This window comes from Hydractinia symbiolongicarpus, chromosome 9 (assembly GCF_029227915.1).
Source record: "Hydractinia symbiolongicarpus strain clone_291-10 chromosome 9, HSymV2.1, whole genome shotgun sequence".
NCBI classification, from domain to species: Eukaryota; Metazoa; Cnidaria; class Hydrozoa; order Anthoathecata; family Hydractiniidae; genus Hydractinia; species Hydractinia symbiolongicarpus.
Genome location: NC_079883.1, coordinates 3,849,770 through 3,872,267, shown reverse-complemented (window position 1 = coordinate 3,872,267; position 22,498 = coordinate 3,849,770). Strand labels below are relative to the sequence as shown.

Sequence of the window (22,498 nt, the reverse complement as noted above, 5' to 3'; positions counted from 1 at the left end):
GTACAATTTTAACCGTTTCAGTCACCACAGCCATGCATTTTTACAAACATATTTAAGATTGCGCTGCATTGCTCCACTCTGCATGGCATTTGGGTCAGACAACCAAAAAAACACTTCATATTGTACAAAGTTCAGTCTACTTTCAAAAATAACAATAAGTGTTCAAAAGTTTTATAATGGTAACTAGGATGACCCAAAGACCTGGGAAGCGAAAGGGTTTTAAAGTCAGTGTTCAAGAGTTTAAGAAGCATTTATAGTATAAATCTATTAAAATTATGTAAAAAGTTTTGTTTGATGATAGCCAACGTCATCTCTTTTTTTTCGGTGGATTATAAGAAGAGGTATTGTGATGTTTCATATCATACTCGGCATGTCCATCTCTAAAGAGAAATGAAACAATTATTGCTTTAGGTGCGTTTGTGGACTTTATTTTTATCAGCTCAGCCTGGGTTCTTATATAAAAAATATTAATTATTAAGACAGTTTGAAATTAACAAATGCCATAGACAAAGAATTACATGCTATTTTTTTATAAATTTTTTATATTAGCAGATATTTCTAGAATACAACATGATAAAATGTTGCGTTTCGGTACCTGAAACATCGTCTACAGTAAAGGTCATCATCACAATCATGGCAGCGTATTGTCGCATCATTATTACATATACAACACCAAGGAAGTTCTTCATCCTCGCTGTCATCATTCACTCCACCAAAGGTATATTTTTTTGTACCAGGGGCAGTTGATGGAACTTCAGGAAGCTACAACAAACAGAAACTTTCCAGAGCTACACGTATGACAGTCCTGGAATATAACTGCTCGCCCAATCTTTTCTATATCTAGTTATTTTTCTTAAAGTAAGTATTAGCATGCCACATGCATACAAACCTTGCCACGCATTTTATTTTCCATAATTAATTCACCTAAAAACAGTTAAATTCTCATTATAGGTCATGACTGAAGAATAATTCTTTTTTTCTACATAAATATAAATCTTACCATAACCCTCAGCCTTGACTTTATCATCTAATTGTGATTCTGCTAAAGCCTAATAATAGAAACAAAAGTAAAAAATAAAAATTACAAAAACACAAAACACACACACACACACATATAAAAACTAAACCAAAAAAAGAAGATAAAAATGTAAAAACAACACCACGTTTTTGACTTGGGCATATTTAAGTTACCTTTTTGATAACACGTTTAGTTGCTTCATACTCGTCTTCGGAGCTGTCACTCCCTTGATTAAGACTTCTTCCTGAAACCTCTTGAAATACAGACTTAAGTCAAAATCAAGAAAAAATGCATTACCACTTTATCTAAAATATGCATTTATATGCAGTTTTAATATAAATAACGTAAATACTCAAAAAAGTGTTTACCTGGATCAATTCCTGTTAATCTCAAAAATCTCTCTTCCATATCATTAATTTTTCTATTTACATCCTCGTTGCTATCATTTTTTTCATACTTCTGATCAATACCTACTTCTTCTTGAGTTTGTTTGAGTAAATTTGCAATTTCTTCAGTCTCAGTTAATTTCTTTTGGGGAGTTAAAATCTAAAAAGGATATCATTTGAAAAGTATACACACTGTATATGGTGGGTGCTATTAGTAATGAAATTTACAATCAGAAAGACCTACATTTGATTTACTGCTGGCGTGAGACTGTCTACCAGTGAGCTGTTGAAAACGTTGATGGATATCTTTTTCTGATGATGCGTTTGTGTTTTCTAGCAAAAACATAGAAATAATTATGAAGTGCGCACTTTGAATAAAGATGTTTTGCTTTCATAGAACATAGTAATAATTCATAAAAAAATTAGGACAAAAATTAATATTTTATATATAATTATATATATTATATAATTATATATGTAATATTAAAGGCTTCCTATATTATTGGTTATTACTGTAATAAAACATTGCTATGCTGACCTGTGTCCTTTAAACGTTTCAACCGTTCCTTGATAGCATCATCAGTACTTGTGCTTTGATTTCCAGCAATATCACGCATTGAAGGTCCAAAATATGTGTTAGGATTGTCAACATATCCATGCTGCTTTTGAGTGGTATTCTTTTGTTGTCTAAAATAAAACGTGCAGGTAATTCAACTTTGAACAGTAAAATATACAAATACAAATGTATAAATATACAGATAAAAAGAAACAGTCAAACTCTTACTTGGTTGTAATTTCTTTGAAACATTTGTTGCAAACAAGTTCCTCAGTTCCCAATTTTGGTACGGTTATTTTCTGTTTTAGACAGTCTTTGCAAAATGCTTTCCCACAACTTTTACAGCCCAACTAAAAACAACAATACAAATTGACACATATAAATTTATGCACTTAAATTTAAATCACGAATATCAGTGGATTGTAACGAAAGTTCTTATAGGTTTTATTATGAACATTTCATACCTCCTTCTTCCTCCAATTAAATTTTGATTGACAAGTATAACAGGACATATTGTGTCATGTACAGAAACATGTCACTTAATATTTATGGTTTATCTTATCAATGCTACAATGATAAAAAGATGGTTTCTTTACTTGACAGCATAGGGAATTTCATGAAAACAAATTTGTGCTATCACTTAATGATGCACTCTTTTAAAATTTGTACAAAAAGGTTAGTGATTACTTTGTTAAACAGAGGCATAACCAAATTATTTCACTCGAAAAATAGCAATATCTCCCAGATCAGAACAGAAAAATAATCCTCAAGCACAGTTTAGAACAAATCAATAAGATCCTTCTTTATATAATATTAATTGTTATTCAAACATGGTAGCAAGTAATGAGAATATTGTATTATCCAAGGCATTGTGTTGTGTTTATATTTGTGATTTATTATCCTGCACATTCAAACATAGCGCTGCAAGATAACGAACAGTGGAAATCCTTCTTCACCACAGCGGGCATATCAGCTGGCATATCTGGTGCCACCGTTGACACTTAAATTTGTGAAGAACAGCATCACAGAAAGCTCTCTAGGCGACTTCACCAAAGACTAACCTTCATGATATTGAAATCATAGTTGTTGGTGATATTCTACCAATACTCCACCACCCCAAATCAAATGAACCATCAACTGCAACTTTGGATAAATCATCATTCCACACATCAGTTTTGAAAATTTTGCATTGACTGCGTTATATTCAAAAAACTAGAAAAAAACCATCTCATCAACCACGACCATCTCTACAATCCATGTCATGAGGTTGTTCAAAACAGCATCATTAACACACTTACTTTCATTCTTCCTCTCTCTCTCTGAAAACAATGACACAGGACATATATTAAGAGCAGTTTTTTAAAAACTGAATTATATCCATCTTGTATAAACATTCATAATAATAATAATAATAATAATGTTCAAGCAAATAATTCTATTGTTGCCACCAAATCTAATCCAACTTTGCATTAAACATCATTCGCTAACATTCACCAATCAGAAGGTGAAAGCATTCATATCAACTTTATTTGCTTGAAATCCACTGCACAGGACTGTTCCCACTTTGAAGAAAACATATAAGCTCATATAAAGGATCGGTTTATGCGCAGACTTCACAACGAGGCCCTACAAACAGACCTTCCTGCAAATCTCTAGTTGAGATCATCATGCATGCTGAACCTTTCGAAGCTTCACTTCGCAATTTACTACATCTACAACAACCATTTGACCATCTAACTAGAATATCTCAGTAAAGCAGGGATAAACAAAATCTTCTAAATCCTGCTCTGGTTGTGGATTCTTATCTCACAGCTCACTTTAAAGATCCGTATCCTGTCCTTCATGGGGAAAATGCTTTTGCAAAGGTTTGCCGTCAACTAGAAAGCAACTCTGGTTATGCAAATGCTTCTGTAATTCTTATGTTACATATGATTATGACTCTGACCACTATGTCATTTACTGCTAGAACGCAAGCACTACAGAAATAAATTTTGTACGTTAACAGTCACTGAGCTCAACACACTCTGTCACACTTCCCATATTCCCTGATAGTGGAGCAAGCATTTGTTTAGCTGGTCCATCTGTACTGAATGCACTAAGCATAAATTTCAGCAATCTCATTCAATGTGACAAAACAGTTACTGCTGTTGGTAAATCCAAGCTGAACTGTCAAAGCTGGATTCAATTGCAACTCCAATCACAAGACAGTGCTACCCTTATATATATTTGCACAAAAGTTAACAAAATATATATTTCAGTCAACAGCATGCCTAAAAACCAACATCCTTTCATCATCATTTCCATATAGAATGCAAAAGAGCCCAGAAAGGCTGAATCTAAAACAACAACTTGCAGAATTTACCTTGCCAAATTGCCTTTGTTGCGCTACCAAAAAACATCCCAAAATTAAAAAAAAACAAAAACAAAGGATCGTGTGTCCCACGATTATTTTCCCGAGCTCTACGATTTTTATAACCAGTATAATTTAATTTTTTTTCTTTTCAAAAAAGTCTTTTATCAAAGTTAATTTGTTTGTTTCAGGTTTTATCAAGTTAAAAAAGCATATTCTTAGTTTTTGCTTGATGTATACTTTTTCGTCATGGACGCGATCGTATTTTTACAAAATGTCATTCGTATAGAAAAGTTAAATTTGTCCGCACCGATAGAAATGCTTTTTTAGATTGAATTTTAAAAGTTTAAAAACGAAAAGCGGCGATAGAAATGTTTTTTAGATCGCACTTTAAAAGTTTATAAACGAAAAGCGGCGATAGAAATTTTTTTTAAGATCGTATTTTAAAAGTTTATAGTCAAAAAGCAGCGATAGAAATGTTTTTTTACATCACGTTTTGTTTCACGAACGATTAAAATCTATTATTCTAATCTATTATGTAGCTAGCAAGTGTTAATTAATTTTCTTGCTGTCGGTTTTTAATTTAATTGATAAACTAACGGTCTTTGCTGTTTTACAATAGAAATTATCTATCGTGGAAACCACCATGTAATATTTAATTTTTGTTCGTGTAGTCCACGAAACATGATCGTGAGGTCGACGATTGTTAAAAAAATATGCATTGTTGGCTGTCGTGGTTCGTGTGTAACATGAAATAAACACGAACCACGATGTTAACAAACCTTTTCACATTACTGTAGAGTACCGCCTGAATGTAATATTGCATCAGTCTTTTTCAGGAATATTCGAGTAGGGGTGAGATGATTTGAACGTGTAAATCAATTAACACATGTGATGTAAAACGCACATGCAAAGGATGTTACGCGATGCTCCAAGATTAATCTTTGTTGTGCATTTGTTTTGCGGTAGAAAAGTGGGGGACGTTTTAAATCGTGAACCCGAAACACGATCATCAAGCATCAACGCATAGTGACTCTCTCAATCTTAACTTCCTTTTTTACATGTTAGAAATAGTATGCATGACTGTCATTTTCATAAATTTATTGTTTATTTTTCATGTCATCCAAGCAAATATGCTTCGTTTTTAAATTAAATAAAAAACTTTATCCACATGGCTTACATAAAACTTAAAAATTCATTCAGGCCTGATCAGGAGACGTGTGCAATTGCACGCGCACACTCCCACACACGCGCAAAAAAGTTTACGCGAGTGATTTATCGCTCACGTAAGAGACTATTTATCAGAATTTTCTAGAGATCCTACAATATATTTTTTCACATTTTAAGAGAATCTACTAAAGAAGCGCCACCAAAAACACAAAGCTTATGAAGACAGATCGTGTTATTATGAAGAACATGAGGTAAAGAGAACATTAAGGTCGGCTCCTTCATGCTGACACTCTTATGCTCGGCTGGTGCATTACACTGAGACTCGATCGAAAAACGGAAGACCATTTGGAACCATGCCACAAGTCAGTCCGACCTTCATCGTCACAGAGAATACTGCGAGAAGAGTGCGCACCCATGCAAGTTAAATATAACCAGAACATAGGAGAGGTTAGGTGCCCTATACCTTAATACAGCTTTTGGACGCATGTTCTTGTGATGTATACCAAAGAAAAAACATGTTGAATAAAGTTTTAAAAATATAGCAAATCTGCCAACACATCATCGCATTCAACTTTGCACTTATGGTTAATACGTTTTACAAAATTCATTTTTATTGGGTTTCGTTTTAAGGCTGGCATTCCTGCATCTGCAGAAAGAAATTTTCATTTTACAGATCAAGCATGTGCATGTCGTAACTTTTTGTTTCATTGACCACTCACGCAAACTAATTTGCACAAGCTTTTGTGATCGCACATGGATCGCTCACGCAGATTAATTTATGTGAGCGATTTAGCGCTCGCAGGAGTAAATTTTCCCGACTGGGCCTGATATACAGAAAAAAAATTATACCATCTTGGGTTTTGTTTTTAAAATTGTTTGAATAAAAATAACACTTGCCCCATAAAGAAAAAAAATCAATTAATTTTGGACCTGCTATGGTTTCCAATTGTTTTGTTAAATGAAAAAATTATCTCCATGATAAAATATCTGTTCTGCCTGAAGTGCAGTTTTGGAGACTTGCTTTATCCGTGTTACGTTGACGTTCACATTCGCATTAGTTAGGAACAGCATGGCTGGATTTCTTCTATAAAAACTGGTTACCAATGACAAAAGGGCCAGGCCAAAGAGATTTATGTCTACGTAGCCCTTTTAACTAAGTCTGAAGTCGGTGAATTAGCTAGGATGGTTCAGTTGCTATGAATAGGCTTGCTCATTGATTAAAAGAACCAGGACTAGTCAATAATTCTGATATCTAAAAGTGTCCGATCCAGACGGAAATCTAGGATGTTTTGTCCGACAAATGTTCGAAATGAGCTACGGACATGTCCAACCAAACTGGAAATGTTGCAGACATTTTGTCTGACGAGTCTCCAAAAGTTTTAGTTTTTCTTGCAAGCGTTTTTTCTTATCGCGCAAAAAAAGTTTTAATTCTTTTCAGAAACATTTGTTTTTCTCATCAGCCTAAATTTTTTTTTCGAAATGAGTATAAACCGCACATGAAAGAAGAATTAGAAAATACGATTTCGGAAATATGGTTGACTGTGATGCCAGGAAAATGCCAAAAGTATATTTCACACTTACGCAAGGTAATTTCGAAAGTCTTTGAAAGATACGGAAAAGCATCTGGTTTTTAAAACTATTTTATGTAATAAAACTAAACATTTAAACTGAACGGTAAAAGTTATTGTATATGTACTCAGGCTTTAACAACTATAGTCAGATGAGGTAATCGTTACGCACTTTTTAAATAATCATGAACTACGGTCGCTGTTCTAATCGTTAAGCTGTTCTTTTGTTTTATTCATGCAAAATTAGTTTCTTGTAACATATTCACCAAATATGAGGACCATATGGAAGCGCTATCATGCACTTTTTCACATAAAACAATGCGTAATGATTAGATCGAAAAAACTCTAATCATTACGCATTTTTTTATATTCTTTACGCAGGTGCGTAATGATTATAACACCCTGCGCAATTAATAAAATAGTTTGTTACGCACCTAAGATCTAATGGTTATGCACGCTATTTACGTAGCGGTGTAGTCTGGATTAGTCTATTTGTGCCTTTTTTATCTTTTTGAATATTAGAACTACAACCGTCAATAATTTCAAAGAGGTGCAATGGAAATAACTAATAAAATATAACAGGGAATTGAATCAATACAACGTGTAGTGTGGCGAAAATGACCTTGAAACTTCGGCTTTTATTTTAAACAGGGAAAATACCGGCAGTTATACAACAACTACATTTCATTTAAATTACTCTCCCATTTGCATCTTTCCGAAACATGCATTGCGTCTCTGTTCTTCTTTTTTATCCTTTCGAATAATTCTCGAACTTGAGGATACTGTGGGAACTCCCATTTGTCACCACCCAAAAAAGTTGCAGTTAACGGCCCACAGATAACATTTTGGACAGCGAAGGTGTTGATATCTTCCCCTACAGCTGTTCTGAACTCGCTTGTTTTTTTTATTTCCCGAAGGATGTTGTCAGCTGTCCCCAACTTTTTTTGCAGACATTCTATCTCTAATCCTGCAGCAACACCGTTTTCATCATACAAAAATCGCGTGAGGGCTTTTCCTATGTACAAACTAGGACCTCTCTTGGTGTCGTAAATGCATGCGTACCATTTACCAACCACATCGAATTCTTTTGTTGGCGAATATAAAAACTTCCACGTTTTTTCCATTGACAACAGTGTATCTGTTGATTCATCCTGGACAACGTCCTCTTCGCTTTCCTCTCTTTCTCCTTCCTCTTCTTCCTCTTCTTCATCTTCTTCTTCGCTCGAGGTAATCTCATCGGTATCGCTGTCGTCTTCCTTGTTTATTGTAATTTTCTGCTTTCCCTTTTTGCTCGCAATTGCAATTTGTTGTTTCTTCCTTTCTCTTTCTTCTTTTCTTAGCAACGCCTTTGCTTCCCTTTCTTCTCTCTCCTGGGCTTTTCGTTCAAGCTCTTCTAGCAGCTCTTTCTGCGTAATAACCTACAACATGGACAATCAATTAGTTATTTTTAATGTGAAATGCAAAATCATTAATGTACTTATTCTTAAATAATATTTTACCTTTCCGCTAAGATCTAACTTTTGTCTTCTTTTCTTAGGCTGATCTACTGAACCTTTTACTTTATCGAGGAACAGCTCTTCAAATACCTCAGTCGATTTTGGGGTGGACTGGTTAATTGGTGACAACTTTCAACCATTTGGAATCCAGCAGAAGCCTGTAGGTGCTGTATATGGATATGGTCCAAGCCGCTTTAACAAGATATTCATCTCATTAGTTTCATCACGACTTCCGCCTGGCAGAGATGATGGAGTTATATTTACATTAGGGGTGGTTGTAGGTGTGGTATTAGATATTGATAAAGGAGATTCTGCTTGGTTTTGCAATTCGGGCAGTGGTAATGATGGCGAGATTTGATTTTGCGCAAGACCCGCAGCTTCATCGATTTGTCTGAAAGTACAAAAATGTTCAGTCAAGATGTTTATTCAACAGGTTTAGCCATTTTTATCAGTCACAAAAGAAAATAACGTACCCGTCTGACAATTTAGACCAATCAAGAGCTTTACCACTTTGTTTCCACGTATAATATTTCGCTAACAATCTTGGGTCCAAGCGTTCCTTTGGATACATGGTTCTGTCAATTGGCCATATTCCAGTACTCCTAAATCCATTGATAACGCTTTCTTTTTTCATGCCATCTTTCCAAATGGAACAGAGTTCATTGACAAACTCAGACTTTGTCAATTGGCTTTTAGCACCATGTGTTGTCACGCGTAAATGGAGGCGCTTCTCCCAAGCACGTTTTAAGGGTCCAAAACATGCAACATCTAGGAGTTGCATGACATCCGTAACATGTGGAGGGAATTTCATTATAATTATATCATCTTCCAATGCTTTTTTAATGACAGATATGCTGATATGGGTAAGGTGCCCATCAAACACCAGTAACAATGGTCTTTCTGTTACGTCCTCAGTGAATTTGGCGAACCACGTGGAAAAAACTTCCGTGTCCATCCAACCGTTTTCAGACTTGGCGTAAAATGTGTTGGGTAGAGCCTTGTCCCCGTACCACGTACTTTGCATATTTTTTCCAGTGAATATAATAAGAGGGTCAAGTGCCACTCCAGCTGCATTACAAACACCGAGTACAGTGATGTTTTCTCTCCCAGCGCCATACCGTAATTTAAGGGCACGCTGTCCCTTCACGGAGACAACTTTCCCTTTTGATGGATCAGTTGGGAAAGAACTTTCGTCACAGTTCCAGATCCGTTGTGCATCCAGATTAGGGTATTTCTCGAAGATCTAAAAATATCATTTTACTATACATCATGCACGGTCAAATTATAAACGCTGTTTCCTATAAAAGCGTATATTACCTGTTCCAATTGATCGTAGAAATCAAAAATTATAAATGGATTGGATGTGTTTGCTTTACGGGCAGTACTAATCATCTCAGCCTTCTTGTGACTCAGTCCGTTTCTTTTCATAAAGCTCTTTATCCACACCAAACCAGGCCTTCCATTTTTAAACTGGAGTGAAATCGTCCCTGTGACTTTGATGTATTCGGCAACAAGATCCTAAATAATAAATTAAATGATGATACAAATATAAATAGTGACAGAATTTCCAACATTCAGTTTTAAACCCTTACAAAAACAGCTATTAGCTTACCAAAATTTCATCCAACGTAGGACTAAAACCAAGGTTACATACAACACCAATGCACTTAGCTAGCCGGGCCTCCGTTTCTGCATCGAAAACACATTTCCGACCAGAATCAGTTCGGTCAGAATATTGTTGACTTTGCAGGACTAACAATAACATCAGAGGGTATAGATAACTTGCTATAAACTTTGTTTACATTTTTTTCGGCAGGCAAATAGTTTTTTAATTAATCAGATCTTCTAAAATAATTATTAAGCAATCAAAGATTTTGCAACCCTTAAAAAATCTGACAGACACCAGAGCCGGGTTTAGGCTAATAAATCAAGTTGCCTGAGCCTACTTCACATCTAGCACAATGCAACCATTCCAAGACCGGGTTTAGGCTAATAAATCAAGTTGCCTGAGCCTACTTCACATCTAGCACAATGCAACCATTCCAAGACCTAGTAAAATCAAGTTACTCTTTTTTCTTTTGGATGCTCCAGCGAGTTAAATGATATATTTTGGAAATCGAAAAATTTCCTACTTATAAAACAGATGACATTAGGAGCTTTGATGTCATTAAAACCACCTGTTGTATCCACACGGAGGGACATCAGGTCTGCTATAAATGTTTGGTCCTTCTTTTTGCGTGGTATGTAAACGTATGACCTTAAGTAGAAATATGCAAAGTAGTGGAAAATATAACGAAGCGCCATATGCGCAAAAAATAGAAGTTTTATAAGCACCATCTGTTCAGTTCAGTTCGTTCCACAGACAAAGAAACTACAACTACCCAGCCATTGCTTGTTAGTTTACTAATAGTCATTGACATGTAAGGATTTTTATAATCCATATTTACTATAATAATAGTTTTATTAGAGGTGACACCATTATCCTCACAGAGTTCTTTTTTGGTAAAAAAAGTTAGCCTAGTTGCTAGCTGCTGAGATGTGCACATTTTACATGGCTAGCCTCACTAATATCGAGGGATATACCCTGCCTATTATTTCCAGGAGAGGCCATGGCTTAGATGGAGAGTCCTAGAGTATTTAATGCTCATTTTGAGCTATGCAAGCTAGACAACTCCCGGCAACATCCGCCCACACATGCATGGAGCCATCACCCCAATGTCACGTAGTAGAACTTTAGGTTGAGGGGAAACACGGATGTTTCACGGTCAAGTTCTCACAGAAAAAGCTTGAATAAACATGAAATACAAGTATCTGAATTAAAGTAAAGCTAAATTACAGTACTGTCTGAATGTAATCTACCGCGGACGCGAAACTCGCATGAATAGTTACACAGAACAATAACATTGCGATAGCTTTTTTTTTTTTAAGAAAATAATTGCCTCGCTGATAAACAATGACCCCACTCGATCAATTGTTTAATCACAATAGGTTGCAAGATCAATTTTAGCAATCTATTTTGCCCGAACTCTTTTGAAAATTTTATTTGCAGTAATTAAGTGTTTTTTTTAGATCGCATTTTAAAAGTTTAAAAACGAAAAGAGGCGATAGAAATGTTTTTTTAGATCGTCATTTTAAAAGTTAAAATTGAAAAGCGGCGATAGAAATGTTTTTTTAATTGCATTTTAAAAGTTTAAAAACGAATAGCGGCGATAGAAATGTTTTTTAGAGCGCCGATAGAAATGTTTTTTTAGATCGCATTTTAAAAGTTTAAAAACGAATAGCAGTGATAGAAATGTTTTCTTAGATCGCATTTTAAAAGTTTAAAAACGAAAAGCAGCGATAGAAATGTTTTTTTAATCACATTTTAAAAGTTTAAAAACGAATACCGGTGATAGAAATGTTTTTTTAGATCGCATTTTAAAAGTTTAAAAACGAAAAGCGGCATTTAATAGTTGTGAACAATGTTTCTTGTATGTTTCTTAGATTAAACACGCTGGAATCTTTTTAAGTAATTAAATCAACAATACATTCTCGCGCAATGTATTATAAAACTTCGCGAAAGATTTTTATTATTTAATTGCTAATACTTAAGGGAATAACTTATCAATACATTTACACAATGCATCTCGCTATTAGAGGAAATATAATTGCTTAGATATTTCTTCGCGAGCGCATTGTTTTTTAACACGCAAATATAAACTCGCAAAACGCTCAAGGGATTTAATTATAACAAAAGACAAACGACTGTTGTCCTCCACGCAAAGGTGTGATATTAACGTGTACGCGGTAGATTGCATTCAGACTGTACTGTAGCAAAAACTCACTTACACAATATGACACATTTGAAGTTAGAAAACAAAAAAATCAGTTTATGAAGAGGTGACTGCTTGAACTTGTTTTTCCTCAAATCATAATGGCTACCTTAATAAATACGGACCTGTAATTGGTTTAAAAGTATCACATTTGCAGACTGGGAGAATTGCGTCTGCATATGAATATATGTCAATCAAAAGTTATTCATCTACACTTGATAATAGATTAAGGACTCAACAATGCTTCCTTAGAAAAAAATGGGCTAAGATAGACCTTTTTAAGCAAGCTTCGCTTGCCACATAGTTGTTAGAGCCAGAAAGGCTTACCTCGTAAATTGTAAACATTCAAAAAGGTCTATAGATTATGGATCTAATTGTAGATAGGGTTCTTTTCTTTTTATATTTGTTGTGGTATACTTTGGTATCAATTTTGTATAAATGTAACTGAACTGTGCATAATTTTAAGGGTTTTTTTAAGAAATGTGTGTGTTTAATTTTTAAACGGTTTAATTAGTAACTATAAAAAAAACAAAATTTTTGCAGCTTTAACAATTATACTGTTTCTAAAACTTTCCCAACATAATATTAACATTAAGTAAAAAAACAAAACAAACAAGCTTAACATTTGGAATGACGTTCCGCATATTCATAACATAAACATTGTTATCTTTGAAATTTTAAACTATGTTATGTAGTCGTTAAATATTTAGTATTTTCTGTTGTTTATGTAACCAAACTGGGCTTATACATTAATGCTCAAAATTGAGCAGCCTTAAATGATGGCACATGGAAATAAATGAAAGAAATGAGGAAAATTAAAATAAAAAGTTATTATTCAAATTAAGTTGAGAATGATGATGATGATGATGATGATATCTCATTATTATGCATGCAAAATTTTTGTTTTTAAAGATATGCAAGTGAAATTTAGGTTTGCAGAAACATGCTGGACAAAATGACAGGTCAAGACTGATTTTTGTCAGACAATGTTTAATGACCGATTGCTGTTTCGACTGCTATCAAAATACTAACAATAACGAAAGCTATTAAATTTTTTATTATATATAATTTTAAAATGAGCAGGCATTCTTATTTTCACACCAACTGCTTTCAGTAAAGTATCAAACATTAGGCAGATAGAACCAATATTTGTATCAGTTAAAGGTCTATGTGGTACACAGTATTAAAAAATTGTTTTTTCAGTTGCTGACTAACCTGTATCAGCATGGCTTCGAATTTAATGAAAGTTGTCGCCTCTTCTGTTGCAATTGCAGGGAAAGCAGGAAATGCAATCCGGTTAATAATGAAGTCTGGCGACCTTGGTGTAATTGATAAGGTTTGTTAAAATGTTAAAGTAATGTAACTGTAACATCCACCCAATATATTACAAGCTAGGAGTTTAAAAATGAATAAAATTTCGTATTTTATTTTTGCATTTTACAAGTTTTTAAATATGGATTTTGTTTATTTTGATTAAACGTATAAAGCCTAAACCATTCAAACTTTCAACGTTACAGCCTGTTTGTTTGGATGTATTTCAGAATTGGATATATATTAATGATAAATAAATAAATCAGATAAATATTAGCCCAGGTAAGGGCCACAAAAATTTGCTTGTTGTATATATATACACATGTTACATTTCTTATTCTGTGAATAAATATTTGGTGTGCCCGTAGCACAACTTTTGTTTTCCTCACAGACGAACAGTCATTATTAAGAGACCAGTCGTAAGGTTGCCCGTTCTTTATATATATTGCATTTCATGTTTCCGTAACATACCATTTTTCTCGCTGACACACAGACAAAATACGGCTATTATTAAAAATACTAGTTGTTAGCCTGTGGAAAAATTACTCTGCAAGTGGCCTAAAATAAACCTGTGAGCAACCATTTTATAAACAAAAAATATAAATATTAGGTGACATTTTATGTGTATGCATGTGTATTTCATGTATAGGCAGTAAAAGATGGTAATTTTGATCCTCAAACTGCTGCTGATCGAACAGCTCAAGCTATTATTGTGGCATCTTTATCCAAACAATTTCCTGATTTGTTAATTGTTGGTGAAGAGGTATGTTCAGGATTATGTATAGTCGATGTTGTAGTTGTAGTTGTTTTTGTTTGTTTGTTTTTTTCGCCATGTTTTTTGTCACTGTTTTTTTTTTCAACATTGGTCTAAAACTTAACGATTTTGATTTCACTTCTTTCTTACTTGTGATAGTCGTCTTAATTATGGGTTGTCTTTACTCAAAAAGATTACGAGGCAATGATTTTATATAGTTGCTTCACTTCACTTTATTGCCCAGCTCTATCTTGTTTGTCTAAAGCATGCGGCAAGTATGAAATTATTTTTGATAAACTACAGGGCTTCCTCTGGTGATAAACTATAATTAACAGAAATAAAACTAATGAAAACCTCTTTTAGCACTTTGTTGGTTTAATTTGAAAAATCACCAGGAAAATGTGTACAATGCAATTCCAATTTTTAGATCCCTAAAGAATGACGTTGTTATAACGACTTTAATATATATTTTTTATTATTTTGTAAAATAAGCAGTAAGTAGCAAAGAAACTACCTAAGGTGAATAGTTACATTTGATTACGAGAACTGCTAACAGATTCTGATCCATATTACGCAGCCAAGTGCATGCCACATCACATCAAATGGACAAAAATACCTAAATTTAGGTGTTGCTCTTTTTTATTTTTTTAGGAAGGTTGTGATGCTGTTAGTGAAGAAATGCTGGTTGAAGACCCTGATAAGGATGTATTGAAACAAAACTGTCCGGATAATTTTAAAAATCTAAAGCTTTCTGATGTAGGTTTTTTAATAACTGTAATAGTAAAAAAAATTGGCATAAGATTCAGTGATCTAGTTTTTAAATTAATTTCTAAAGCTTTAGGTTTATGTTATAAAATTTCCTTCATCCATGCTGACAGAAGATCGTGTTTTAAAACAGAAATATAGCCCAAAATGGTCTGAAGGATGTGGTATGCCAAGCCAGTTCACTAGTGGTAACTGTCAGTAGTCTGGCACAGTTATTGAAAATAATAGACATTTTCCAAACATTTTCCTAATTGGGAAGACTGTATTAATATAATCAAAATATGCCAGAGAATTATGTGTAAAATCTATTAGACTAATATTTAAAATTCAAGCAAAAGCGTTTCGATATATTCATGTTATTGTCAGTTCTATACTGTGTATTATTATTTACAACTCACGTACACGATGTTTGAACATTTTAACCAGAGAAATTAAAATGCTCATCTATATATTCATGGTGAGACTTGTGTTAAAATGAATGGTGTTAAAGTAACAGCAGTTTTATTATTTTCGAGATTTTAAATCTAATTTATTTTCAACAGCTTGTTGTTTGGGTTGATCCACTTGATGGTACAAAGGAATTCACCGAAGGTAATTGCTTAATTGGTTTCTGTACCTTATTACGATGAAGTTTTCTTCAGTAATCTTCGATTGATTTGCGATTTAAATTTCTGTTGATACTCAACAATTATGGAAATATTATTAATTCTTGGGGTGGCTACTCAGTCAAGTATAAAAATGTTTTTCTCTGTAAATTATTAAACTCTCTATTATTTTCAAAAAAATTAAATTGCAGTAGCCTAGGGCCTACCTTAATCGAAAGGTCAATTTTGACCTCTGTTCTCCTTCAATAGATATTTATACTTCCCTAATTAACCATGTATTTGAAGTTGGTAATAAAAGCTGCGTCTAATTTGTATTACTATCGTTTTTTTCGCAGTGCTGTAACGTCCTGGAATATGAATGTTTCCATGAACTTCTAGTTATGAAACATTGTCTCATGCGAGATGTTGTGTTTACCTTTTTGAAATTACTTTCCGTAGTTTTAAATGTTCACCACTGCCATTTTAGTGTTTTTACGTTTCAGAGCTTTCCAACCCTATAATAAATGCTTTATGTAAGATATTTCTCACATTGGCCTTTTTGGTTACAACTGTTTTATTTTGTTTCTGTAGGTCATGTGGAGCACGTGACTGTTCTGATTGGTATCTCAGCGCATGGCAAAGCTATAGCTGGTGTTGTGCATCAACCATTTTTCTCAAATGAAGGAAGAACAATATGGGGCGTCGTAGGCCTGGGTGCTTTTGGCGTATCCGCCACTGTTTCTCCTCCAGGACGCCGCATCATTACCACTACGAAGTCACACATGACTGACAATGTTCAACAAACAATTGACGCCATGAAGCCCGATAAAGTTTTAAGGACTGGTGGCTGTGGTTATAAAGTATTGCAGGTCATTGAAGGTATAGCTGACGCCTATGTATTCGCAACTCCTGGCACTAAAAAATGGGATACTTGTGCACCCGAGGCTGTTTTGATTGCTATGGGTGGAATGTTGACAGACATTCGGAATGAACGTATTGATTACAGTAAGACAGCTCCAAAATATTTTATGAACTGGACAGGCATATTAGGGACAGCTAGCGAGCATGATAGCTACGCGTCGAAAATTCCTGAAAGTATCCGAGAAAGTTTAAAGATGAAATTTGATGAAAAAACAAAATAGTGAATAATACATTATGGATATAATTTATTAAATTCTTATTGAGAGATTGCATGAAGAAAATTTAGCGAGATAGGCGAATTTTTTTAAATAGACCAAATTAAATCTACAAGCGAAAAAAAAAACATTTTCGATTCCCCAGAATTAACCACGCCAAAATTTCTATTTTAGGCAATCACCGAGTTACACTTTCTTCTAATTTGTTAATTTTTATTATTTATTTATCTTTGTGATTGCACTGTTATTGTTGTAAATCGTCAGCATATAGTTCTTATCTGATTTGTACAAATGCATATATTTTAAGGCCTGGTGCCTAGTATATATACAAAAGTATGTTTAAATTTTCATAGAAATAAAGAAGCACACAAACTTACTGAGTTCATCAATTTTACTATAATATTTTGTTGAAACGTTGTGTACCACACCAAATATTTTCAAATTTTTAAAAGAGTCAAGAATATCAAGTAATTTCTTTGATAAAAATGAGTGGGCCTTAGTGGAATCTACGTTTAAAATGATAAAATAAAATTGTTATTTTGTCGAAAAATATTCAATTATAAGGTCGTATTGTATCAAGGGAAGAAAACTACCTTGAAATTAACACTAAAATTAACTTCGTGGATCTTTGCAGAAAAGCAAAAGTGTTGTTGTTGTTGTTGATGATAAATATATAGCCAGCCTCTATGAAATAAACAAAAAGCTACCTTATCTCATTAAGGTGGAACACAATCAAGATTTGTTGCTACAGTTACGAGTAAGCCATTTGGGACGTTCGCGTTGGCCAAAAAAGCAGAACTGGTTCGATTTTAAATGCTGTGATGCGCGTTTTCGTATCTCTATGGACTCCAGCTCCAACATGAATGAAAGGGACATTTTGATGTGGCCTAGTCTTACTGGAATAAGGAAAAACCCTTAATAAAAAATCAGTGTCCGACGCGTACAACGTGAAAAAATGTAAATCAGAACCTCTTGGATCTAAAGAAATTTTTGCAAGCTCAATTTTAAACGCCAACCGAGAAAAACGTGTTTAAAGTATTGTATGTCGAATTTTATAAGATGTGAAGCTACTGGAGAGGTTCGACGCCGTGATGCGATTAATGAATGCGATTTCCCTGTCACCTCAGCAAATACGCTCCTAACTCTTAAAACTGCGGAACTAGAGTGAGCTCTGTAGCTTTGTAGCAAATTGTGGCTTAATTTAATTTAATACCCTTCTGCCCAAAATCTTATGCTGACAGGCCCCTGGAGGTGTTATGTATGGTTTCAAAGATGTTATATTGAGGTAAAATATTGGTGGTAAAAATGATTTCTAAGAAAGCTGCTATGCATTTAAACTCGCGGAGGGTCTCAAAAAGGGTCAAAATGCAGGGTTTCAATATATTGTTGAGAAAAAATATTCTCTCAGATAGAATTCGCTTTTCAATATTTTTTCCTATAAGAAGTAGAGAAAAAATCGCGAAATACAATTATTTGGACCGCAAGTTCGCAAAATGTCATCCTCGTCCCCAGGGTTTGTTTCCTATGTCAAAGCCACTAGCGCTTACTTGGGGGCTAAACATGGCCACCTTCGTTGTCAAAAAAGCAAAAGCCCCTGAAAAGGAGGTTGCGCAAAATGTAATTCAATGTAAAATATTGCGAATGTGAACGGAACTCCAAATGTTTTGCTATTGCCTGAGATCCTTGCCTAAAAAGCGCTGAATTTAGGTTTGCGAATACCCAGACAACTTCGGAAATAAAAACTTTATTTCTTTTCTTTCGTAATCTGTTAGGAAGTAGTGTTCTGCATTTATTTGTCCATTTTAATTTTAAGAATTCTTTAAAATAACCGCAAACACACACTGTTTAAAATAACCTTGCGGGATAATAATTTTATTAAACATCAAAGCTGTTATTCTCGTCCTCAAATCCCTTTGATAGAAACCTCGAGGTTCACCTCAAAGAGCTCTGGGGACGAGAATGCAAGGGCGTATAATATCGTTTACAGCATGCAAAGCATGATGGTGAGGTTCAGGTTATTAGATATATAGCAAGGAGATGCCAGTTTTTGATTGCTAAAAGACAAATGATTTATATATTTTTAAACGATAAAAAACTGCGTTAGACAGGTCGATGGGTAGAAACTATTTATTTCGACTGCGTTTCAACAAATTTACAGTTGGTGGTGACTTTAGGTATAGTAACATCCTCATATTTCATTGATTTTCCATTCGCGAAAGTTGCTAGGAAATATAGAAAAAAATCCTGCTAACGGTTTGATGACAAAACCTCAATTTTTATCTGGTGAAAGGGAACTTTGCGAGTTAAATGCGTTTCAAGATCTACGGGGAAGAGTAAAATCCACACGCCAGGTTGTAGTTAGTTTTATTTGAGTTACACATCAGGTGTATGTTGATTCAATATAAAAAAAATATAACAAGTATTAAGGTACTAAAAATAAGGATAAGTAAGGATAAAAATATATCGTTTTAACGAATTCAAAATATTAAAAGACGCAAATTAATTAACACGTGGAATAATTAAGTTTTTATAAGAAACATAGAAGCCACGACTTCAGTCTTAATTATTGTTTTAATTTCAAGCCGAAGTTTCGCGAAGCTACATCTAATGATTTTGGCTGTGTTCTAAACCTACCTTAATGGTACTAATTTTTCCAGGTACATATTTTCGCGGATCTAAAAACGCATTTCGCGGAAATTCATTTTCGCAGATGATTGTATAAAGTTTTAAAGGAAATAACTCTTGCGAGTAAAGTAAAAAGGTTAGCTACCAAACATTTTCGCAAGAAAAACCATTTCTAAATAAAAAATCCACACAAAAGTACACTTTTACGATTCTTTGTTATAATTTTGGCGTAAGCTTTGGGCTTTCTTCTATCCTGCTAGCATACTGACATAAAATTTCACAAATTACACGCATCACTTCAACTTTTTCGCGGGTACAAAATCTTTCGAATTTAGCTGAAATCGAAAATAACAAACCTGCGAAAATTAGTACCATTAAGATAGAATAAATAAAATGCTTATTAAAAAAGGCTAAGCCGCCGTCTATTTTTATCAACAGCCATCACTGTTTTTAGATTTATATGTATTTACTCTTATAAGACCCCTAAACTAACTATATAATAAATAAATATATAAATACATTACAAATCTTCTTGAATTTCTTCTTCATGAACATGTATTTTACGAATTTTATTTTGTATTTCAACCGCAGCAACTTTCAATGGCCATCCATTTCCCATAATGCCAGCCTGAGCTGCGACACCGATACCAACAGCGATGTCTGGGTCGATTGCAGTGTTAGGTACTTTATTAAAATATTCAGTAATAAGTTCTCTTACACGTGGGATACGCGTTGAGCCGCCTACCAGTACAATCTCGTCTACGGAGTCAATCGCCGTTTCGGCATCCGTTAAAACGTGTTCAATTGGCCGTAAAACCCTTTTGAAAAGTTTATCGTTGATATTATTGAATTCCACGCGTGACAAAGGGTATAGAAAATCTATTTGTTTTCCCGTTAGTGAAGACGTTGTATTTAGATGGACTTTGAACATGACTTTCTCGCTAAATGTTAAATTGACTTTTACAATTTCAACTTCATCTCGAATGATCTGCAAATCGTTCGAATGAATTTCGACGACGCCAAACTTGTCGGCAATCTTCTTCCTGAAGAAGTTTATGAGATTATTATTAACGTCTTGCCCTCCTAAGCGATTGTTGCCAGCCATTGCCATGGTGACAAACATGCCACCTTGAACATATAACAAAGACACGTCCAGCGTGCCACCACCAAAATCAACAACGATCACGACGTTGGTACCTGCTTTTTTGTGCAAACCATACGCTAAGGCAGCAGCAGTGGGTTCATTAATCACCCGCAAGACTTTTAAACCTGCTCGCCTGCCAGCTTCAATAGTCGCATTTCTTTGCGCTTCGTCAAAGTCTGCAGGTACGCTAATCACGGCTAGATGTACATCTCGGTTGATCTCAGATTCTACCATCTTTTTCAACTTTCTTAATATAATTGCGCCAATATCTTCCGGAGAGAATGTTCTAGTGCCGTTTTTTAGTTTTACGCTAAATATTGGATCGTTATCCGGGGAGAGGTTCATACTAAACGCATAGTTTTTAGTCATCTTAGCTAAGTCTTCTTTCGCGAATTTTTTCCCAATAAATCGTTTAGCGTCGAATATTGTATTTTTGCTGTTAATTTCAATCTGTTCGACAGCTTTATAACCAACCAAAACTTCACCATCCAAGACGGCTACAACACTTGGAATAATTTTTTTACCGTTACTGTCTTTATACACTGTCACATTGCCAGAAGAAAATTCGTACGTACTGATGCATGAAAATGTGGTACCTAAATCAATACCAACTATTTTGGGTTTAGGTGGTGGCAAGCGCTTTTGAATGAGATATCCTGTGACGACCAAGGCAAACAAAAGCATGGCCACAGGGCCTAAAGCAGCATTCATGGTGGCTGCTTATATATCACAGAGAAGTTCTTTTAATTAGTTTTCTGTATATTTTTATCAGGTATGCAATATCTAAAAGAGAAAAACCACATGATACGATTATAATGCGAAGTCAATGAAATTACATGGTTGTTCCAATACAAGTTCGATTTCTTTAAAACAGAACAGAACAACAAACACTTTGGGTCACCATTTACCCAGAAATACACACTGACCAATCAAATTAGCGTTCTGGGCCACTATTTACTCAGAAATTACACACTGACCAATCAAATCTGCGTTTTGGGCCATCATTTGCTCAGAAATTACACAGTTTTCTCGTCTGAATTTTTTAAAAATTAGAAGAAAATCATCTTGTTAAAGTTATTATCTTTAAAAAAACAGTAGTTAATGTGTTTGTTTCATGGTCGTCAATATAACATAATCAAAGCAATAGCTAGAAGACCTAAATGACCTAAATGTCATTAGATAAAAACATTAAATAACCAGAACTACTTAAACCACAAACCATCTAAAATCAAAAACTTATTTGAGAAAGATAATGCAATTCTTTTTCTTCTTGACTCTTTTTTTATATCCTGCAACATTTGTTTAATGCAATTTCTTTCAACGGAAGCTTAAAAGAAGACGTTGAGGTTACAAATTTTTTTGTTAAGGCTGCTTTTTTTTCGTTTTTTGAAAACCAAATTTAAGTTTATTTTAAAAAAATTTGATCGCCAAAAATAAAACAACTTATTGTTGAAAGTTTATTATTTTTTTGAACATGATAGTTTAGTAGGCCACTTTTCAGGAGATCCCTCTGCTCCCATCATCAAGAAAGTAAAACGATATTGTGCATCTATTTAGATAATTGCAGAGGATTGAAATTCATATAAGAATTAACCCAGCAGGAAGAAGCTGTTAAACACAGTTAATTTTGATAATTAACCTTTTCCAGACCTGTCAGTCTTTACTTTGTTATACAACGTATCAAAATCTGTTGCTTCTATTCTCAGAAAATTTATAGCTTGAACTTAAATGAATTCAGAGAAATAAACATAGAGGACATAGTAGAGTACAACAAATGCATGGTATAATTTGATGTTACATCACCCTACACAAATGTTTCTAAA

The 22,498-nt window shown here is 34.2% G+C and overlaps 4 protein-coding genes across 7 annotated transcripts; 1 reads left to right on the top strand and 3 right to left on the bottom strand.

Annotated features, from left to right (window-relative positions):
* Positions 1–120: 120 nt before the first annotated feature.
* Positions 121–3,198, bottom strand: LOC130656147 (abscission/NoCut checkpoint regulator-like). 3 transcript variants are annotated; one of them, XM_057458970.1, is made up of 10 exons: positions 3,022–3,198; positions 2,189–2,310; positions 1,943–2,091; positions 1,649–1,737; positions 1,387–1,564; positions 1,192–1,271; positions 1,001–1,049; positions 890–924; positions 596–762; positions 121–380 (listed from the first exon to the last, which is right to left on the bottom strand). In XM_057458970.1, exons 1-10 carry the CDS (start codon positions 3,025–3,027, stop codon positions 308–310), a joined length of 948 nt encoding a protein of 315 aa, XP_057314953.1. In that variant the 5' UTR covers positions 3,028–3,198; the 3' UTR covers positions 121–307. The 3 variants fall into 3 exon arrangements, with proteins under 3 accessions (XP_057314953.1, XP_057314951.1, XP_057314952.1); XM_057458968.1 differs by lacking the exon at positions 3,022–3,198 and adding an exon at positions 2,425–3,015; XM_057458969.1 differs by lacking the exon at positions 3,022–3,198 and adding an exon at positions 2,425–3,015 and having other exon boundaries at positions 1,192–1,262.
* Positions 3,199–7,657: 4,459 nt separating this feature from the next.
* Positions 7,658–10,614, bottom strand: LOC130656145 (uncharacterized). 2 transcript variants are annotated; one of them, XR_008984858.1, is made up of 5 exons: positions 10,157–10,614; positions 9,862–10,062; positions 9,018–9,787; positions 8,548–8,935; positions 7,658–8,466 (listed from the first exon to the last, which is right to left on the bottom strand). XR_008984858.1 is itself a non-coding variant. In XM_057458965.1 (4 exons), the coding sequence occupies exons 1-4, from the start codon at positions 10,307–10,309 to the stop codon at positions 8,677–8,679; spliced, it is 1,383 nt and encodes a 460-aa protein (XP_057314948.1). In that variant the 5' UTR covers positions 10,310–10,614; the 3' UTR covers positions 7,658–8,676. The 2 variants fall into 2 exon arrangements, 1 of the variants encoding a protein (XP_057314948.1); XM_057458965.1 differs by having other exon boundaries at positions 7,658–8,935.
* A 216-nt stretch (positions 10,615–10,830) lies between these two features.
* Positions 10,831–17,282, top strand: LOC130656149 (3'(2'),5'-bisphosphate nucleotidase 1-like). Its single transcript, XM_057458971.1, has 6 exons — positions 10,831–10,964; positions 13,560–13,692; positions 14,317–14,430; positions 15,073–15,177; positions 15,729–15,777; positions 16,362–17,282. Exons 2-6 carry the CDS (start codon positions 13,582–13,584, stop codon positions 16,910–16,912), a joined length of 930 nt encoding a protein of 309 aa, XP_057314954.1. The 5' UTR covers positions 10,831–10,964; positions 13,560–13,581; the 3' UTR covers positions 16,913–17,282.
* Positions 17,283–19,253: 1,971 nt separating this feature from the next.
* Positions 19,254–21,716, bottom strand: LOC130656146 (heat shock 70 kDa protein 13-like). Its single transcript, XM_057458967.1, has one exon. The coding sequence runs from the start codon at positions 21,384–21,386 to the stop codon at positions 20,052–20,054; it is 1,335 nt and encodes a 444-aa protein (XP_057314950.1). The 5' UTR covers positions 21,387–21,716; the 3' UTR covers positions 19,254–20,051.
* Between the last annotated feature and the right edge of the window lie 782 nt (positions 21,717–22,498).

What these genes read in the sequence shown, in the direction of transcription:
- LOC130656147 (XM_057458968.1), bottom strand. Translation starts at nt 2,472, where the DNA reads ATGTCCTGTTATACTTGTCAATCAAAATTTAATTGGAGGAAGAAGGAG. An exon ending in AGTCAAGGCTGAGGGTTATG is followed by an intron (nt 925 to 1,000) that starts GTAAGATTTATA and finishes AACTGTTTTTAG; the next exon opens with GTGAATTAATTATGGAAAAT. An exon ending in AAAATAAAATGCGTGGCAAG is followed by an intron (nt 763 to 889) that starts GTTTGTATGCAT and finishes TGTTTGTTGTAG; the next exon opens with CTTCCTGAAGTTCCATCAAC.
- LOC130656145 (XM_057458965.1), bottom strand. Translation starts at nt 10,309, where the DNA reads ATGTTATTGTTAGTCCTGCAAAGTCAACAATATTCTGACCGAACTGAT. An exon ending in CTACGTTGGATGAAATTTTG is followed by an intron (nt 10,063 to 10,156) that starts GTAAGCTAATAG and finishes TTTATTATTTAG; the next exon opens with GATCTTGTTGCCGAATACAT. An exon ending in TCTACGATCAATTGGAACAG is followed by an intron (nt 9,788 to 9,861) that starts GTAATATACGCT and finishes TGATATTTTTAG; the next exon opens with ATCTTCGAGAAATACCCTAA.
- LOC130656149 (XM_057458971.1), top strand. Translation starts at nt 13,582, where the DNA reads ATGGCTTCGAATTTAATGAAAGTTGTCGCCTCTTCTGTTGCAATTGCA. An exon ending in AAAATCTAAAGCTTTCTGAT is followed by an intron (nt 15,178 to 15,728) that starts GTAGGTTTTTTA and finishes TATTTTCAACAG; the next exon opens with CTTGTTGTTTGGGTTGATCC. An exon ending in TACAAAGGAATTCACCGAAG is followed by an intron (nt 15,778 to 16,361) that starts GTAATTGCTTAA and finishes TTGTTTCTGTAG; the next exon opens with GTCATGTGGAGCACGTGACT.
- LOC130656146 (XM_057458967.1), bottom strand. Translation starts at nt 21,386, where the DNA reads ATGAATGCTGCTTTAGGCCCTGTGGCCATGCTTTTGTTTGCCTTGGTC.